This window comes from Ahaetulla prasina, chromosome 5 (assembly GCF_028640845.1).
Source record: "Ahaetulla prasina isolate Xishuangbanna chromosome 5, ASM2864084v1, whole genome shotgun sequence".
In the NCBI taxonomy this organism is placed as follows: Eukaryota; Metazoa; Chordata; class Lepidosauria; order Squamata; family Colubridae; genus Ahaetulla; species Ahaetulla prasina.
The window spans coordinates 106,616,242-106,631,630 of record NC_080543.1 but is presented as its reverse complement, the minus strand read 5'-3'; the positions used below and the strand labels follow the sequence as shown (position 1 = coordinate 106,631,630).

Here is a 15,389-nt window from a genome sequence, read left to right as displayed (position 1 = left end):
TTAACTATGCCCTAGGTTTTTCAGAATTATGTAGTTTCACCTACAGGCAACAGACAGCATCTGTGTAACTTTAAAACAAATATATTCTCGAAAAAACAAGAGGTTTTAGCTTTGTTTAGAATTTCATTTTTTTTAACCTGGTATGTTGTACATGATAATAGATTTCAATGTCACTTTTTTTGAGTATCTTATAGAATAAACTAGCTACATGAACACTTGGGAATTCACTAGCAATTGGATAAATCAGGGGTCAACAATTCCCTGGCCATGGCGCATTCAGAACCAGGCCGTGGAAGTAGCAGGTGAGCACGCACGTAAGTGACAGGAAACTCCAATTGTGGGAGCAGAGAGAGCATGCCAAGAGAACTATCGCCTTATTTCCCCCTGCCGGTCTGCCAAGCTGAAAAGATTGGGGGCCTGCTAGAATAAATGGTACATGTGTGCTGGATATTTCGTATTATTTATCAACACAGTTCATGCTTTTGATTTCCTCAACTGACACTTGTAATCAAATTTGTTTGCAAGTTTCAAAAGGATTTACTGTAATTGAACATTGTAAACACAATAAATATATTTATGTATATATTTCAGCTCTTCCTGAAGATTAGTATATGAAAACATTTTTATACTGCATATTGTGCTATGTAGTTAGAAGCTAAAGCTTTAAATTTTAGATCAACAAAAATATCATCTTGATTTCTCAAACTTCATTCCTTGTAGCATTTGAATGTAGTAGTTGCTCTTCCATAAGTTTCATGTATTGTTTAATCAAGCTGCATATACTATGTATTTAAAAGCTATCCTATTATTTTGAGTGACACCCACTGTACAACAAATAATGACAAGCTTAGCATTTCAGTCACCATAATTTTATGAGATTTTTACCTGTAAAATTCCAGGAAGTAAGTCTGCAAAATGTTTAAGGAGGGGAAGATTCTGCTCATTAGCAAGAACAAATGCAGCTGCAGCCCTAGCAGACAGTGTCCTGATCTAGAAAGAAAATCAAAGGTCAGTACAGTATGGAGCTTAATTCTATTCAATCTCTATCAACATTAGGATGGGGACAAAGTCAGAAAGGGGAGGGGGATATGTATAGTTGTTCAAATGCAATGAAAATCAACAAGGGACTTCAGTGAAACACACTGACAGACATCACCCAGATTTCCATTAATTTGGCAAAGAAAATGCTGCTGTCTACGGGATTCCAAGATCAGTCTTCTGAACTGATAATCTCTTAAACAACAGCTCCATGAAGAAGAGATCACAATAATTCCCCAGAAGCATTTATCTAAAATAATCCCAACGTAGTTATTTCATGTAAATTACTAAACAGTATGGAGAACTTTAAGTGTCTTAAACAAGACAAATTTTTTTTGCAACAGCATTAAAAGACAAAATTAAATAAATGTTGAATTACTGTTGGATTCTCCTGATCTTGCATACATTGCACCAACATTCGTTTGATGACCTCCAAATAATGTTGCTGTTGATTTCCAAAAATACCAGGAAAGTTCCTAAACAGAATAAAATAAATACACTCATTGAATTATTAAAATGTACTAAAAATTCACTTGTATTTCTTTGTCATTACTTATTTTACTGAGGAAGACCCAATAACACAAGCAATCTAAATGAATTTCAGTTCCCATCTAAACAAAATTGCAACTATTCTGCATGGAAAATGCAAGAAAATAAATCTATCACCACTATTTTGTCTTACTATCTTTGCAAGCCATCAAACATTGCTTACTGGACATGTAGTACTCTTAGTGATTTTTTTAAAAAATGGATTAAAATATAATAATAAAAAATTCTAAGCTATAATATAATATAATATAATATAATATAATATAATATAATATAATATAATATAATATAATATAATATAATATAATATAATATAAAAAGACTAATCAAGATGAAGATATAATTTTTGCACTAATTATTCAATGATAGTAAAGAGGCATTTCCAACTAGGCACAGATAACTCCTGACAGCCCTCTCTCTTGTTTTAGTTATGAATTTTTCATTCTAAACATATTGTGAAATAATGGTCAGGACTGATGGACTTGAAACAAATAAACTTTGTCCAGATATAATGTATAATGTGTGTGAGCCATCGACAATCTTTTTAAACACACTGTCAACCTCTCCTTCTTTCACAATTTATATTCTTAAATGTATATAAAGGGCTCATGAACTATTTAAGAATAATCATATACCAAAAGATATGTAGAGCAGCTTCGCGCAGTCCCACGTTTTGAGAGCTGACTGAGTCAAACAAGAATTTCAGACCTTCTGGCCACTGGTTGTTGCCATCTTCATCTATAAGAGAGAGAACATTAACATTTAAGGTGTACAATTTTTAAAATTAAATAAAAATAAAATGGAAATCACGGCATTTAACCGAATTAAATCAATGAAGTCTGATGCATATTCTTCTGCTTCAATGTCTTATTAGCTCTGAACTCAGATGAACACAGTGAATTTTCCTTCCTAAAACTTTTTTCACATCCTAGCCTAGTTGACTATTTGCAAAAATTTCACAATGCTGAGAAAATCTGCACTTTAACCTCCACCCTTTCACTTGGGATTTCAACTGATCTTATACTGGCTGTTGAAAAAGCAAATGAAAAAGAGTAAGTAAAGCACCCATGAAGCAAAATACATTGAAAGGACAGTGGTTGCATACTGTTTCACTAAACCAAAATGCTAAATTAGAAAGTAATCTGAGTGAATACCCCATTATTTCAGAAGAGATCATTCCACCAATGCAGAAAAGTCACGTGCAGAGATGCCATACTCACTAATGTCAAACAGAAAAGGCTGCACAGAGATCACATAAGGTTGTGGATTGCTATACTCCTCAAGGCTTGCGCAGCATATCTAAAGATAATATTTCTAAATATGAAAATGCATATTTAAAGTGGTAGATGTTTAATCATTATTTAAAAGTGTTATCTTCATTTCAAAGCCAATAATGGAGCCAAAGCATGATAGAGTACAAGGAAAATAAACATTCCAGGTTCAGACACATACTATGTCATGGCTTAACCATGCATGTGTTATGTCATGGGCTAATTTTAAAGAGTAAATTACAATTGACTTGGTTTGCCCAACATGCTAATCTAAAGACAAATGAACCCTATTATGACTTAGCACAATCTATCAACATAGCTGAAGATACAGAAAAGCATTTTTTACACAACAACCATCAGGTCAGCTAAACTATTCTTCCTTTATGCACCTGTACCAAAATAAGATTTTATACCTATTAGATTCCTGGCCAGTTCAGCTACAATATCACAGATTTTTCTCCTCATACTGGATTGTGTTTCCAACTGAATAATCACAAGCAGTTCACTTTTGATGGCAGTTTGGACTTCAGAGGGTAATGTTGGATAAACTTCCTCAAAAGAAGCTGACAAAAGTCTCCGCAGAAGGACAGCAGCCATTTGTCTAGCCTGTTAAGACAAATACATGGTAAACTGTTTCCTTTATTTTTTTAAAAAAAAAACCAATAGTGATTTTGTAGACATTTTTCTGGCATATATAAAAATTTAGCAGCTGAGCCAAAATGCTGACTCAGCTGATCTATTTTTGGTACCTTTAGTTATTCCATCCCCCTCAAGTATTTCACTCCATAACGAATATAAGAACTAAATGAGACATCTGACTCTATAGCAAAAGCACTATGAACTAAGAAGCATGTAGTAATAAATTAAGGAATGACAGTCTATTATACATTAAAATGTAAACATGACTTCTAGACAATGTAAAAACTATTAATGTAGAGGAATAAGGTGTATTATTTTAAAATAACTGAATGACTTAGTATATGAAGAAATGCAAAGCAAGTAAAGTTCAAGCTCTAGAACTAAAATAAAACTTTATAACAGAAAGTGTTGTTCAATAACAAATGACAGAAGAAACAGACACTTTGGGTAGCGAGATGGACAACATATAAATTTAATAATAAAGCAAAAAATTGAGTAATTCCACATTGACTATACCAATTGCAGCTGTAAAAATATAAATATCAGCTATTTTAATTCAATGTTAGTATTCACTTCTGTTATAATCACTAAAATGCTAAATAAATGTATGTACAAAACCCACAATTAGACAACAGTATCCCACCTAAGGTTAAAACATTATAGTAAATTATAGGGACAGGGAAAGAAAAGAGTTAATCAAATAAACAGCCAAAATATAAACATAATTATTGCATTAAAGAGCACATAATTGGAAAATTTGGAGAACTGATTAACAATCTTCACCTGTAGTACATAGAAATTATCATCATAATGTCATGTATTCTTGTTTGTGTTCTTCCAAAGACAAGATTAGACAACCTATCCACTATACAGGTAGTCCTCAACTTATAACAGTTAATTTAATGACTGTTTAAAGTTACAATAGCACTGAAAAAAGTGACTTATGACCACTTTTCAGTTACAATCTTTGTAGCATCCCTGTGATCATGTGATCAAACTTCACATGTTTGGCAACGGGTTCATACTTATGACCACTGCGGTATCCCAGGGTCATGCCCCTTTGCGACCTTCTGACAAGCAAAGGCAATGCCAGATTCACTTAATGGGATACTAACTTAACAACTGCAATGATTCACTCAACAATGATGGCAAGGTAAGTTGTAAAATGGGGCAAAACTCACTTAACAAATGTTTCAACAACAGAAATTTTGGGTTCAATTGTGATTGTAAGTTGAGGACTACCTGTACAATTGATATAAATATATGCTTCATTTAATATACACATATCACATTTAAACCACTATTATTTTCTTTAGAAATTTAATGTAATTATAGTTATTGCTCAAGGTGCTTCTCCATTCAAATAAAGAATGTAATACATATTTGATTCCTTTATCTCAAAGCACTTGCACCTAGTTGAAATGGGTTTTGTGGAAGTACAAGGGGCCACAGAAAGCAGAAAAGCCATGTTCTGTTCATGAAAAGCAAACTGAAATCAAGAGTATTTATAGAATAGAATATTTTATTGGCCAACTGTGATTGGACACACAAGGAATTTGTCTTGGTGCATATGCTCCTGGTGTACATAAAAGAAAAGATACGTTCATCAAGAATCATAAGGTATAACACCTGATGATAATCATAGGGTACAAATAAGCAATCAGGAAGCAATATCAATATAAATCGTAAGGATACAAGCAACAAAGTTACAGTCATACAGTCGTAAGTGGAAGGAGATGGGTAATAGAACAATGAGATTAATAGTAGTACAGATTTAGTGAATAGTTTGACAGTGTTGAGGGAATTATTTCTTTAGCAGAGTGATGGCGTTCGACAAAAAACTGTTCTTGTGTCTAGTATTTATCAACTTTATAAGAGTTTATAACTTTATAAGAGTATTTATCAACTTTATAAATTCAAAGTTAAATGCTGGTTTGGTACAAAACTAGGAATGAAAACTTCTATATATGGGTTGAGTTAGGGTGTAGCAATACAGGAGTAGCAAACACTAATGATATAATTTCCTGACCATTTGGTTCTTTAATGAAGTAATATAGTAATATATTCTACTTTAGACGGTATATGAGTCACAATCACAAAACAATGTTTTTTACAACATAAAAAACATTCCTGCAATTCTTTTAAGTTCCTTAGGGTAAAAAATACCTCTTCGGCAACCGTAGTATTTCTGACAGCCTGTAGAAGGAACGTAATCTTAGACTGGCCTGGTATGTTCTCGTATGTTTCCTAAAAAAGAAAAGATCAGAAACAGTTTAGCATTAAAACAGCCACTTAATATGCTCTAAGTAGACAACTCTTTAAGATTTACAAAAAAAATCTATTATAGTAGTTATTTTACTCAAAGCAGGAATATGAAGTACTATATTGGGAAAGATACAGGACCTCAAATCTCAAACAGTACAGAAATTATGATATGAAAGGAATCTTCCATTCACAAAAAATATTTTAAAGTGTATGAGGAAGACAGCCAAAGATTTTCTTCTGCTTCAGAGAAATATGTTGAATTTACTCATGTAGATTCAGCCTTTTTCTTCCTCTCAATTATTATCCTGCTAATGAAAGGCATGAAGATATATAGCAGCTAGTTAAAAGAAATTGTAACTTTGTTTTCTTTTATTTAATCCTATTTTTCTTCCTAGGTCACTTTAAAACAAAATTTATCTTTTCTTTTAGTACTATCAACACAGTACCACACTATCAACATTATTAGCTAAAATATGTCACAATGGTATCAACCTGGTGATCTTCAAATAATCTTGACAATAAATTCATATACTGTACCCATCAGGGTGAATCTTACAAATGTTGGAAAATAGCCCAGGTTTTCTGGAAAGTGTCAGGTTGCTAAATGTTCTAACACTGATGTGCTAATACTCTTCCAGCTACTTGGGAGCATGAATGGGCAACATTTGCCATCCAGAGGCTGCAGCTTAAATTTTTTCAGCCACTGAAAGCCACAAATAAGTAATAGAACTTATTTATTTATGGGATTTAAAAGTCACCCTAATCTGTTACAACTCTAGATAACTTACCAGATGCAATATTTATTTAAAAAAATGAAAATATATAATGAAAATCAGAAAGTTCAGAAAATAAGCAACAAACATTAAAAAATCAAAACATCACACAAGTGGTTCATCACCTACTCTGACTTGGGTCTTAGAGGTTATACTTTTAAGGGCTCATTTGAGGAGGATGAGAGGTGGATAAGGTCCAATTAAATTGATTTATCGCTAAACAACCTTTGCACTGGAATCTTCTCAATTAATCGTTAACACCTTCTTGCAGTTAGATAAGGATCTACATAATTGGACAGGGGGACTTAGTTTACTTGTGGCTATGTAGGGATTCTAGGATGATCCCTCTTTTAACTCTGTCCTTGGTTCTGTCACTCCTCCCATACTATCAGGAGTGTTCTAGATGGTAGGTGCCATGAGAGAAAAGACCACTTCTAGAGCCCTGTTGGATGACAATGTTTAAAAGTGAGATTTCAAGCATGGTTACAGATCATAGCAGAAAACTATGGGGCACAGGTGGCTCCTCAAAAACCAAGTCTTATGTCTTGAAGTGATAGCCAGAACTCTGAGAATCACCAAACTGTGGCAGTGTCTTTATTTGATTACAGTTCAACACAGCTTTTATTTCTGCCCAAGAACTATTAATTTTTTTAAAAAAAGCCATACTACTCTTATTAGGGAAGTTTGCTGCTGCATTTTGGCAGTAGGATCTTGTGGAATTCTGGCAACCAGAGCTTAAAAGTCATCATTAAATTATTCAAGAAATGATTATAATGGTTAAAATGGGCCTCTGGTGGCGCAACAGGCTAATGTAGCCTATTATTAACAGCAACTGCTTGCAATATTGCAGGTTCAAGTCCCACCAGGCCCAAGGTTGACTCAGCCTTCCATCCTTTATAAGGTAGGTAAAATGAGGACCCAGATTGTTGGGGGGCAATAAGTTGACTTTGTATATAGTATACAAATGGATGAAGACTATTGCTTGACATAGTATAAGCCGCCCTGAGTCTTCGGAGAAGGGCGGGATATAAATGCAAAAAAAAAAAAGTGGTTAGAAATGATTGCTTAAATTTATTACTTCAGTAAATAAGAGGTGCACAACTTAAAAAGATTCCAGGCATGCCAGGTTAGCTTTTCTCAACAACTGTTTTTTTAAATCAAATTTTAAAGTTGCTGAGGCTTATAAACATGGTCGTTTTTAGTTTTAGTAGTTCAAGATCTCATTTCTTATACAAGTGTTTTAACAAGGTCTGTGAATACATGTTTTAACAAGGTTTCTGAATACATGTTATTCAGCTACATGGTGTAAAATGCAAATGCTAGTGGACAGGCGCTCCTGTCTCATACAAGCATCATTGTTTTGTAGAATCTATGATGTCAGTAACCTGCACAAACAGCCATAAACTTGCACTAATGGTATTAATGAAGCAGCTGTCACTGCTGAAAAAGACAAAACTCTCCCTTCTCTTAACATACGCATGGATGGTCATCATAGTGGCTCACAAACCTCTTCAGATGATACTGCTATTCATATAACCTGAAGGTTTTTATCGATCTGGCCTTTCAGGATTTCACTACAGGTTTAGAATTATATGGTAATGAATAGGATTTATATAGCCAATGATTCTGGAAACTCTCAAGACTATCCAGGTAACACTCCCCTACTTTTTCTATCTAACATTTAAATATTCAGATATGAACTCAGAACATGGAACTTTTGTATACATTGCCACAGTAAAAACTGGGATATTATCGCAATTAGGCAATATTTATACCTATCAGTTGCCATCTGATTCATATATAAATAATATGCCTTTTTCTACATCTTATTTCACAGAACTCTTTAGAGCCTGGTCATACTAACTCAAAATATTATTTCCTCCATTTGCCTCTTCTTTTGTCTAATTTTCAACAGATTTGATACCCACAGTACTTAAACAGATTGCAGTGATATGCAGGATTTTGTCTCTGAATGATGGCTGCCTATTTCAGATCCAGAAAGAAAAATCAGACCATACTGTTTTACATTTGGTCACTGAGAACAGCTTTTTGTACAACTATTCACAGTGAAAGAATGTGCTGAACTCTGCGGATCACTCAAGTGATGTAAATGATAAAAGCCCAGCCATAGCCATACAATGAGAAAACTCTAACCCAGACACTGGCATTTATTTCAAGGGACAAAGATTCCCCCCTATTTTTTTTTTCATAACAAAGAATGAAAAGCAGTCTGGAGCGGAAAAAGTATTATCCCTTTATACTAATTATAGAGAAATCCTGTAGGTTGGAATTGTAACTTATAATAAAAAAAAAAGACTATTCAGAACAAGAGTAATAAAGCAGTTAGGTATAGCATGTTCCTGCACTATGAAAAGAAACCCTGGTTTCAAGTCTAAATCGTGGGAAACAGCAGCCCTTTTACCCTTCTATATAATTTTCAGTTCAGCTGGTTTTTGAATGAAATCTATTGCCATAATTCCTTTATTCAAAGCCAGCATCTTGAGCTCAGAATATTCTGGGAAGCCGAAATACTTCCCTGCTTTTTTTTTTTTTTACTGGAAACTCCTACAGATAATGAACTTAATCACAATGCTCATTCTACCTTGAGTATGGTACAAGAGGAAAAAGAGCCAAGAGACCAGTTCTGACTCCTCACTTCCTCAGTTATTTCCAAGCTGGCATAATAGAAACAAGAGCTCAATTGGGCCGCCTACCAGCCGAGGAGTTTCCCTCCATAGAATGCGTTACTTAACTTACTACCCCCCCCCCATTTAATTACTCATCAGCTGCAACCCTAACTCTTCCACGTAGAGCATAACATTTTCATTCATCCCAAACGGGAAGAGGGGTGGCGGGAACAGAGACACTTTAAGAAGAAATAGTAAGAAGGGAGGCTCTTTTAAGGGTTCCTCCTGCACTTGTTAGAGAGAGTTGGTGGAGATTGTCGTTATCCGAATCACAAGGTTCAGGACCGAAAGCGAAGCATCAGATTGGGGAGGAGAGGAAAGGGGCCGCTAAGAGTTGGGGAAAGGCAGAGAAAATGGGGACCAAGCCGGCTCTGCGGAGGAGGGAAAGGCGATCGGACCAGTGGAAGCCCCATCGGAGGGAGGCGGAGAGAAAGCCTCCATAGGGATCTGTGGGTGGCAGAGGGGGCGTTAGAACCGGCGATCGGAGCCGAGGATGGGCGAAAGAGAACCGGAGGGCGCCGGCGGAGGAGAAGCCCCGGCCGGAGTTTAGCAGCAAGAGCAGTTGGCCTCTCCTCCCCCCGAGCTGTGTTCTTAGTTCCCGGGCCAACGGCTGTAACGGCCGCCGGCTTGATCGGAGCACGTGGGCCCGGCGGAGGCCTTCCGCGACGCGGCCACTGCTGACAGGCAAAAGGCCAGAAGCGAAACCTCGTGCGCGGCGGAGCCCGGAGGAGAGACGGGCATAGCGGGAGCCACGCGAGTCACTCACCTCGGCTTGTTTGCGGACGACGTTGTCCGGACTAAGCAGGTTGCCGAGGAGGAGGTAGAACTGCTGCTGTTCCTGCTCCGCTGCCACCGCCATGGCTGCCGAAGAGAGAGGGGCCAGCCGGGCGGGGAGGAGGAGGAAGAAGGGGACGCGAGGCCGCGCACCGACCACAGGAAGGCGGAGCCGCCGCCACTGCCGAGCTCTTGGGAACCTCTCCCCTCCCTCCCGGCCAGACAAACCCCTCCTGCCGGCGCCGGAATGCCGCGCGCTCATTGGCTGCGGTCTGGCGGTCGTGGGTTACGATTGGGCAGCGAAAGCAGGGGCTTTATGATTGGGCGGGAAAGACCCATTGTGAGGTCACTTCCCTTTCTCCTCTGGTTACTCCAACGCTTTTTTTTTTTCCTAGGGGGCAGCCTCGGCCAGGGCTGGTATTGGGGGGGAGGGGGGGGTTGGGAATAGCCGCGCTCTTGGCGGGAAAAATGCCGGCTGGGAAGGGGTTCGGCTAATGGCGGGAGCGCCGGGGCAGGCGGGATCTGCGCCGGTGGGGGGCTCCCAAGGGGAGCCAGAAGAGGCTCCCTGGCGCAGTTCGAGTACTTTTCCCGGTACTTTTCTCCCGGGATCCTGATAAAAGCCTGGCTCGACCCGTTCGCCGCTTCCCACGTTGCATGTTGGGGGCGCGAGTCCTTTGAAAGGATGAAGTTAGGCGCCTCTTTGCTGTGGTGGGGATTCTGTGCCGAGGCAGATCTTTCCCGATCGGCTCTTTCCCGGATGAATTGAGCGACCGTATCGGGCAGAGAACCCGCCTGGCTTCGTCATCGCCACTTTCATATCTCGCAGCATCCGAACGATTGCAAGTCTAGACTGGAAATTCCCTGGAGCGTTTTCGTGGATTGAAACGGATGCTGTACTTTTGTTTTTGTTTTTGTTTTTTTTATTTATTTATAACACATCACAACATAACACAAAACACATAACGTACATTCTACAACTGTTATGTAACGGTGATCTCCTAATGTTTACATTTTCTCCCAATTCTCTTTATAATCTTTATATCCTTCGTGTCCCATTATCCCTTATTACTCTGATGCTGTACTTTTGAGTAGAAAATGTATACAGTAAAATATTTAAGTCTGTGTGACCTGCCTCCTGACTGAGTCTGCAAGTGTATAGATGTGCAAGAGAGGTCTTCCTCTCCTCCATAATTTATCTCTCTGGATAGTTAAACGGGTCTCTGGCATAGCACAATAAACAGTGAAACGAAAAGTAATCAATGGCAATTATAGCCAGCTGCATTGTGGGCAAGGTTATTAAAAAGATGTGTTATAAACTGTTTACAATAAGGTACCTAATTTTAAGGAATTTTTAACCTCAATTAATGAAAGTTGTTTCCAATAATGTATGAACAGTTGAATGATTACAAAACAGGTGCAGCAGCGTGTGTGAAAGGAAGAAGTATAGAGTCAAGCAAGGATCTTAGATGATTAACAAACATAACAGGCCTGCTGTGTAAGTCTTATGTTTATAAGCTTTGAAAAAAAAACAGTTTTATGAAAAGAATAAATTATGACAAGAGTTTTATCATTGCTTCCTATTGTTTATATTATTTGCTCATGGGGATTATGGATGTTGACTGATGTTTTTGGAATTCTGGAAGCCAGGAATTACTTTTGCATATATTATTGAATGAAAATTTAAACTTAAGTTAGAAGTTGGTGAAAATGGTTGTAATTTTTTCTCCATGGACAAAAAATCAGGTACCTCTCCCCAAGGGATCTGTTGACATCAGGTTAATAAACGCTATTAAAGAGTAAGGTGAGAGCTGTTAAAGCCCAAGAGCACTTGGGTAACATGCAATGGCAACACCTTTCTTATATTTGGAAGGAGCTTAACTTGATCTGTTCTAAACTTTATTTTACAGTCAGTTTTGACAATATTGTTGGTTACAAAAATCTTAATATTCAATCTAATTAACAATTTGAAGCATAAACAATTATTAAGGGGGAGTGAGCAATTCTTGGCCCAGCTTTGCCGTTGTATAATCTTTGCTTTAAAACAGAATGATTCCAAGACTAAAGAAAAATAGTAGCAAAAGATGGAAGCGTATCTGGCATCTAAGAGATTATGAGAATTTTGCAGAAATTGCTATTGTTAATCAAATGTTAATTTATGGTTGTCATTTTATGGGTATTTGTGATTAAGCCCTTTTCTGTTTAAGATGACTAACATGTTTGAATTAAGTAATCTTTTAAGTGGGACCAACAACTTTCTTTTTAAACAAGGTCTTTAAAGTGTAAGTTAGTTTGGTAGTTACAGTCTTTCAATTTATAACTTATTTTGGCATGACATAATGATATAGAAATGAAATTTCATCTAAAAGTAGGATTTATTTGCTTCAGATTACATATAATATCAGATAGTTACTACAGTTTTTCAATGCAGACTTTCTAGCCCAACTGTTATTAACTGTATGGAGAATTGTTAGTAAATCTTTTAAAGCAGGGGTCTCCAACCTTGGTCCCTTTAAGACTTGTGGACTTCAACTCCCAGAGTCCCTCAGCAAGTCTTAAAGGGCCCAAGGTTGGAGACCCCAGTTTTAAAGAACAAAATGTGAACATAGTATACCACCAGAATGGGTTTACAGATGAGGATGATTCAAAGTATTAGGAATAGGTAGTGGGTTGGTAGTTGTTCACATTCAAAAAGAGTTTAAATTATTTTCAATAATTATATAGATGAATGACAGTAACTTTATCTAATGATAATGATAGTAAAACAGTTTCTTCAAGATTCTTGACATATTCTTCCCAACAATTAATGTAATGACTTATCCAAGATTTTTCAAAATATAATGAAGAAAAATTTCACATTTAATGCATTTATTTAATTTTAGTGTTTTTCCCCAATCATGTATAGAATTTCAGCTATATTTAATTCAGTAATTTCCTCAATAATTTTTTTCCCAACTCCTTACTGCCATCTGTTGTTAAACGTCAACATTGCTTAGAACCATTTTATTATTATTTAATGATTACAAGTAGTCCCTGATTTAAATGCATTTGTTTAGTAACTGTCTGACGTTACAAGAGCACTGAAAAAAGTGACATGACTTGTTCTCCCACTTAAAACTGTGTCTCACACTTTGCAGCATCCCCTTGGCCATGTGATCAAAATTCAGGCACTTGGCAACCAGAATGTATTTACATCTGTTGCAATGTCCTGGGCACATATTATTTTACCATTTGCAACTTTCCCAACTAGCTCTGACAAGCAAAGTCAATGGCAGAAGTCAGATTTGCTTAATGACCATGTGATTCACTTAACAACAGTGATTCATTTAACCATGGCAAAAAGTTTCTAAACTTGGGCGGACCAAACTTAATAGCAGCCTTGCTTAGGAACAGAAATTCTAATACCTATTGTGAATTGAGGACAACCCATATGGAGGATTGTTAACATTTCAAATCTAAATAAATGCAATGAAATTGTTGGAGGGAAAATCCATCTGGTACAGTTCCAAGCCAGGAGAAAGACGCTGGAAACAAAATGGAGGCTGGAAGCTGATTGGAAAGAAGACCCATTTATTGGTTTTTTTGTTTTTGTTTTTATTTATTTTATTTTTGTCACAACATTATATACAAGCACATATAATGAAAGAAAAACAATAGGACAGGAACGGTAGGCATTTTTCTGCACTTATGCACGCCCCTTATAGTCCTCTTAGGAATGGGGTGAGGTCAATGGTAGACAGTTTTTGGTTAAAGCTTTTGGGAGTTTGAGAAGAGACCACAAAGTCAGGTAGTGTGTTCCAAGCGTTAACAACTCTCTTACAAAAATCATATTTTCTGCAATCAAGATTTAAGCGGTTAAGTTTGAATCTATTGTTTGCTCTTGTATTGCGATTGAAGCTGAAGTAGTCTTTAACAGGAAGGACATTGCAATAGATGATTCTCTGTGTTAAACACAGGTCATGTCGGTGTCGGAGTTCTAAGTTTTCTAATCCCAGGATTTCAAGCCTGGTGGTATAAGGTATTTTGTTGTTTACAGAGGAGCGGAGAACTCTTCTTGTAAAATATTTCTGGACTTGTTCAATTGTATTAATGTCAGAGATGTGGTATGGGTTCCAGACAGGTGAGCTGTATTCAAGAATGGGTCTTGCAAATGTTTTGTATGCTCTGGTTAGTAGTGTAGTGTTTTTGGAAAAGAAGCTATGCAAAATTAGGTTTACAACTCTTAGAGCCTTTTTTGCTATGTAGTTGCAATGGGCTTTGGCACTTAGATCATTTGATATGAAAACTCCAAGGCCTTTTACAGGGTGGGGGTCATCAATAAGTAATGTCCATCAAGCTTGTACTTAGTGTTTGGGTTCTTTTTTCCAATATGTAAGACTGAGCATTTGCTGGTTGAGATTTGGAGTTGCCAAGTTTTAGACCAATCGGATACAAAGTCAAGGTCTTTTTAAAGGGTAGTAGTATTGCTGGTGGTGTTAAATAGTTTGACATCGTCAGCATAGAGAACACAATAACTCGAGATATGGTTACAGAGATCATTTATGTATAGTATGAAGAGTGTTGGTCCAAGAACGCTGCCTTGAGGAACGCCACTTTTGACAGGAACAGGATTTGATAGAGCATTGCCAATTTTGACTACTTGTTGTCTGTTTGATAGGAAAGCAGTTATCCAATTGTGAAGAGGTCCTGAAATGCCATAGGATTTTAGTTTTAGGAGAAGTTTATCATGTACTACTGAGTCAAAAGCTTTGCAGAAGTCTATCTAGATTATATCTATTGCTTTGTCTTGGTCAAGATTAGTAGTCGATATGTTTTTGCAGTGGAGAAGTTGTAAGTTACATGATAATTTTTTCCTGAAACCAAATTGTTTATTAGAGAGTAGATTGTTTGTTTCAAGGTGGAAGGTAATGGATTGGTTGATGATAGATTCCATTACTTTGCAGGTGACGCAGCATAGAGAGATTGGTCTGTAGTTTTCAACTAGGCTGGGATCTCCTTTTTTGAAGATAGGGATGACTGTGGCTAGAGACCAAAGTTTGGGAAGGGAACCAGTCGTGAAAGCTTTATCAAAGATTATGCTTAGGGGTTCTGCTATATTAGTGGAGAGTTTTTTTAAGAAGTATGCACATAGTCGATCAGGCCCAATAGATAAAGATGGTTTCAGTTTGCGAAGAGCTTTTTCAACATTATCTCCTGTGAAGTCTATATGTGTCAAGTCGTAATCATTGTTGGTACGATTGGGGAATGTCGGATATGTGCCATCACTGTTAACGAAGACTGAGCCAAAGAATGTGTTAAAGAGGTTTGCTTTAACTGTTTCATGGTTACATTCTTTGCCGTTAGATTCTTTTAGTGGTGGGATGGATCTTGATTCTTTAAGTTCATTGTTCACAAAA

At 37.0% G+C, this 15,389-nt stretch overlaps 1 protein-coding gene across 2 annotated transcripts in view; it reads right to left on the bottom strand.

Moving 5' to 3' along the window:
* Positions 1-10,197, bottom strand: part of IPO5 (importin 5) — a 35,567-nt gene extending 25,370 nt beyond the window's left edge. The window contains exons 1-6 of one of the 2 annotated variants that reach the window (XM_058185559.1): positions 9,989-10,197; positions 5,664-5,744; positions 3,272-3,464; positions 2,223-2,325; positions 1,418-1,514; positions 886-990 (exon numbers count right to left, since the gene is read on the bottom strand). In XM_058185559.1, coding sequence (XP_058041542.1) covers positions 886-990; positions 1,418-1,514; positions 2,223-2,325; positions 3,272-3,464; positions 5,664-5,744; positions 9,989-10,081 — 672 coding nt within the window. In that variant the 5' untranslated portion in view covers positions 10,082-10,197. Of the gene's footprint in view, positions 1-885; positions 991-1,417; positions 1,515-2,222; positions 2,326-2,807; positions 2,827-3,271; positions 3,465-5,663; positions 5,745-9,988 lie in introns of those variants that run through there. The other variant, XM_058185560.1, reaches the window with a different exon arrangement.
* Between the last annotated feature and the right edge of the window lie 5,192 nt (positions 10,198-15,389).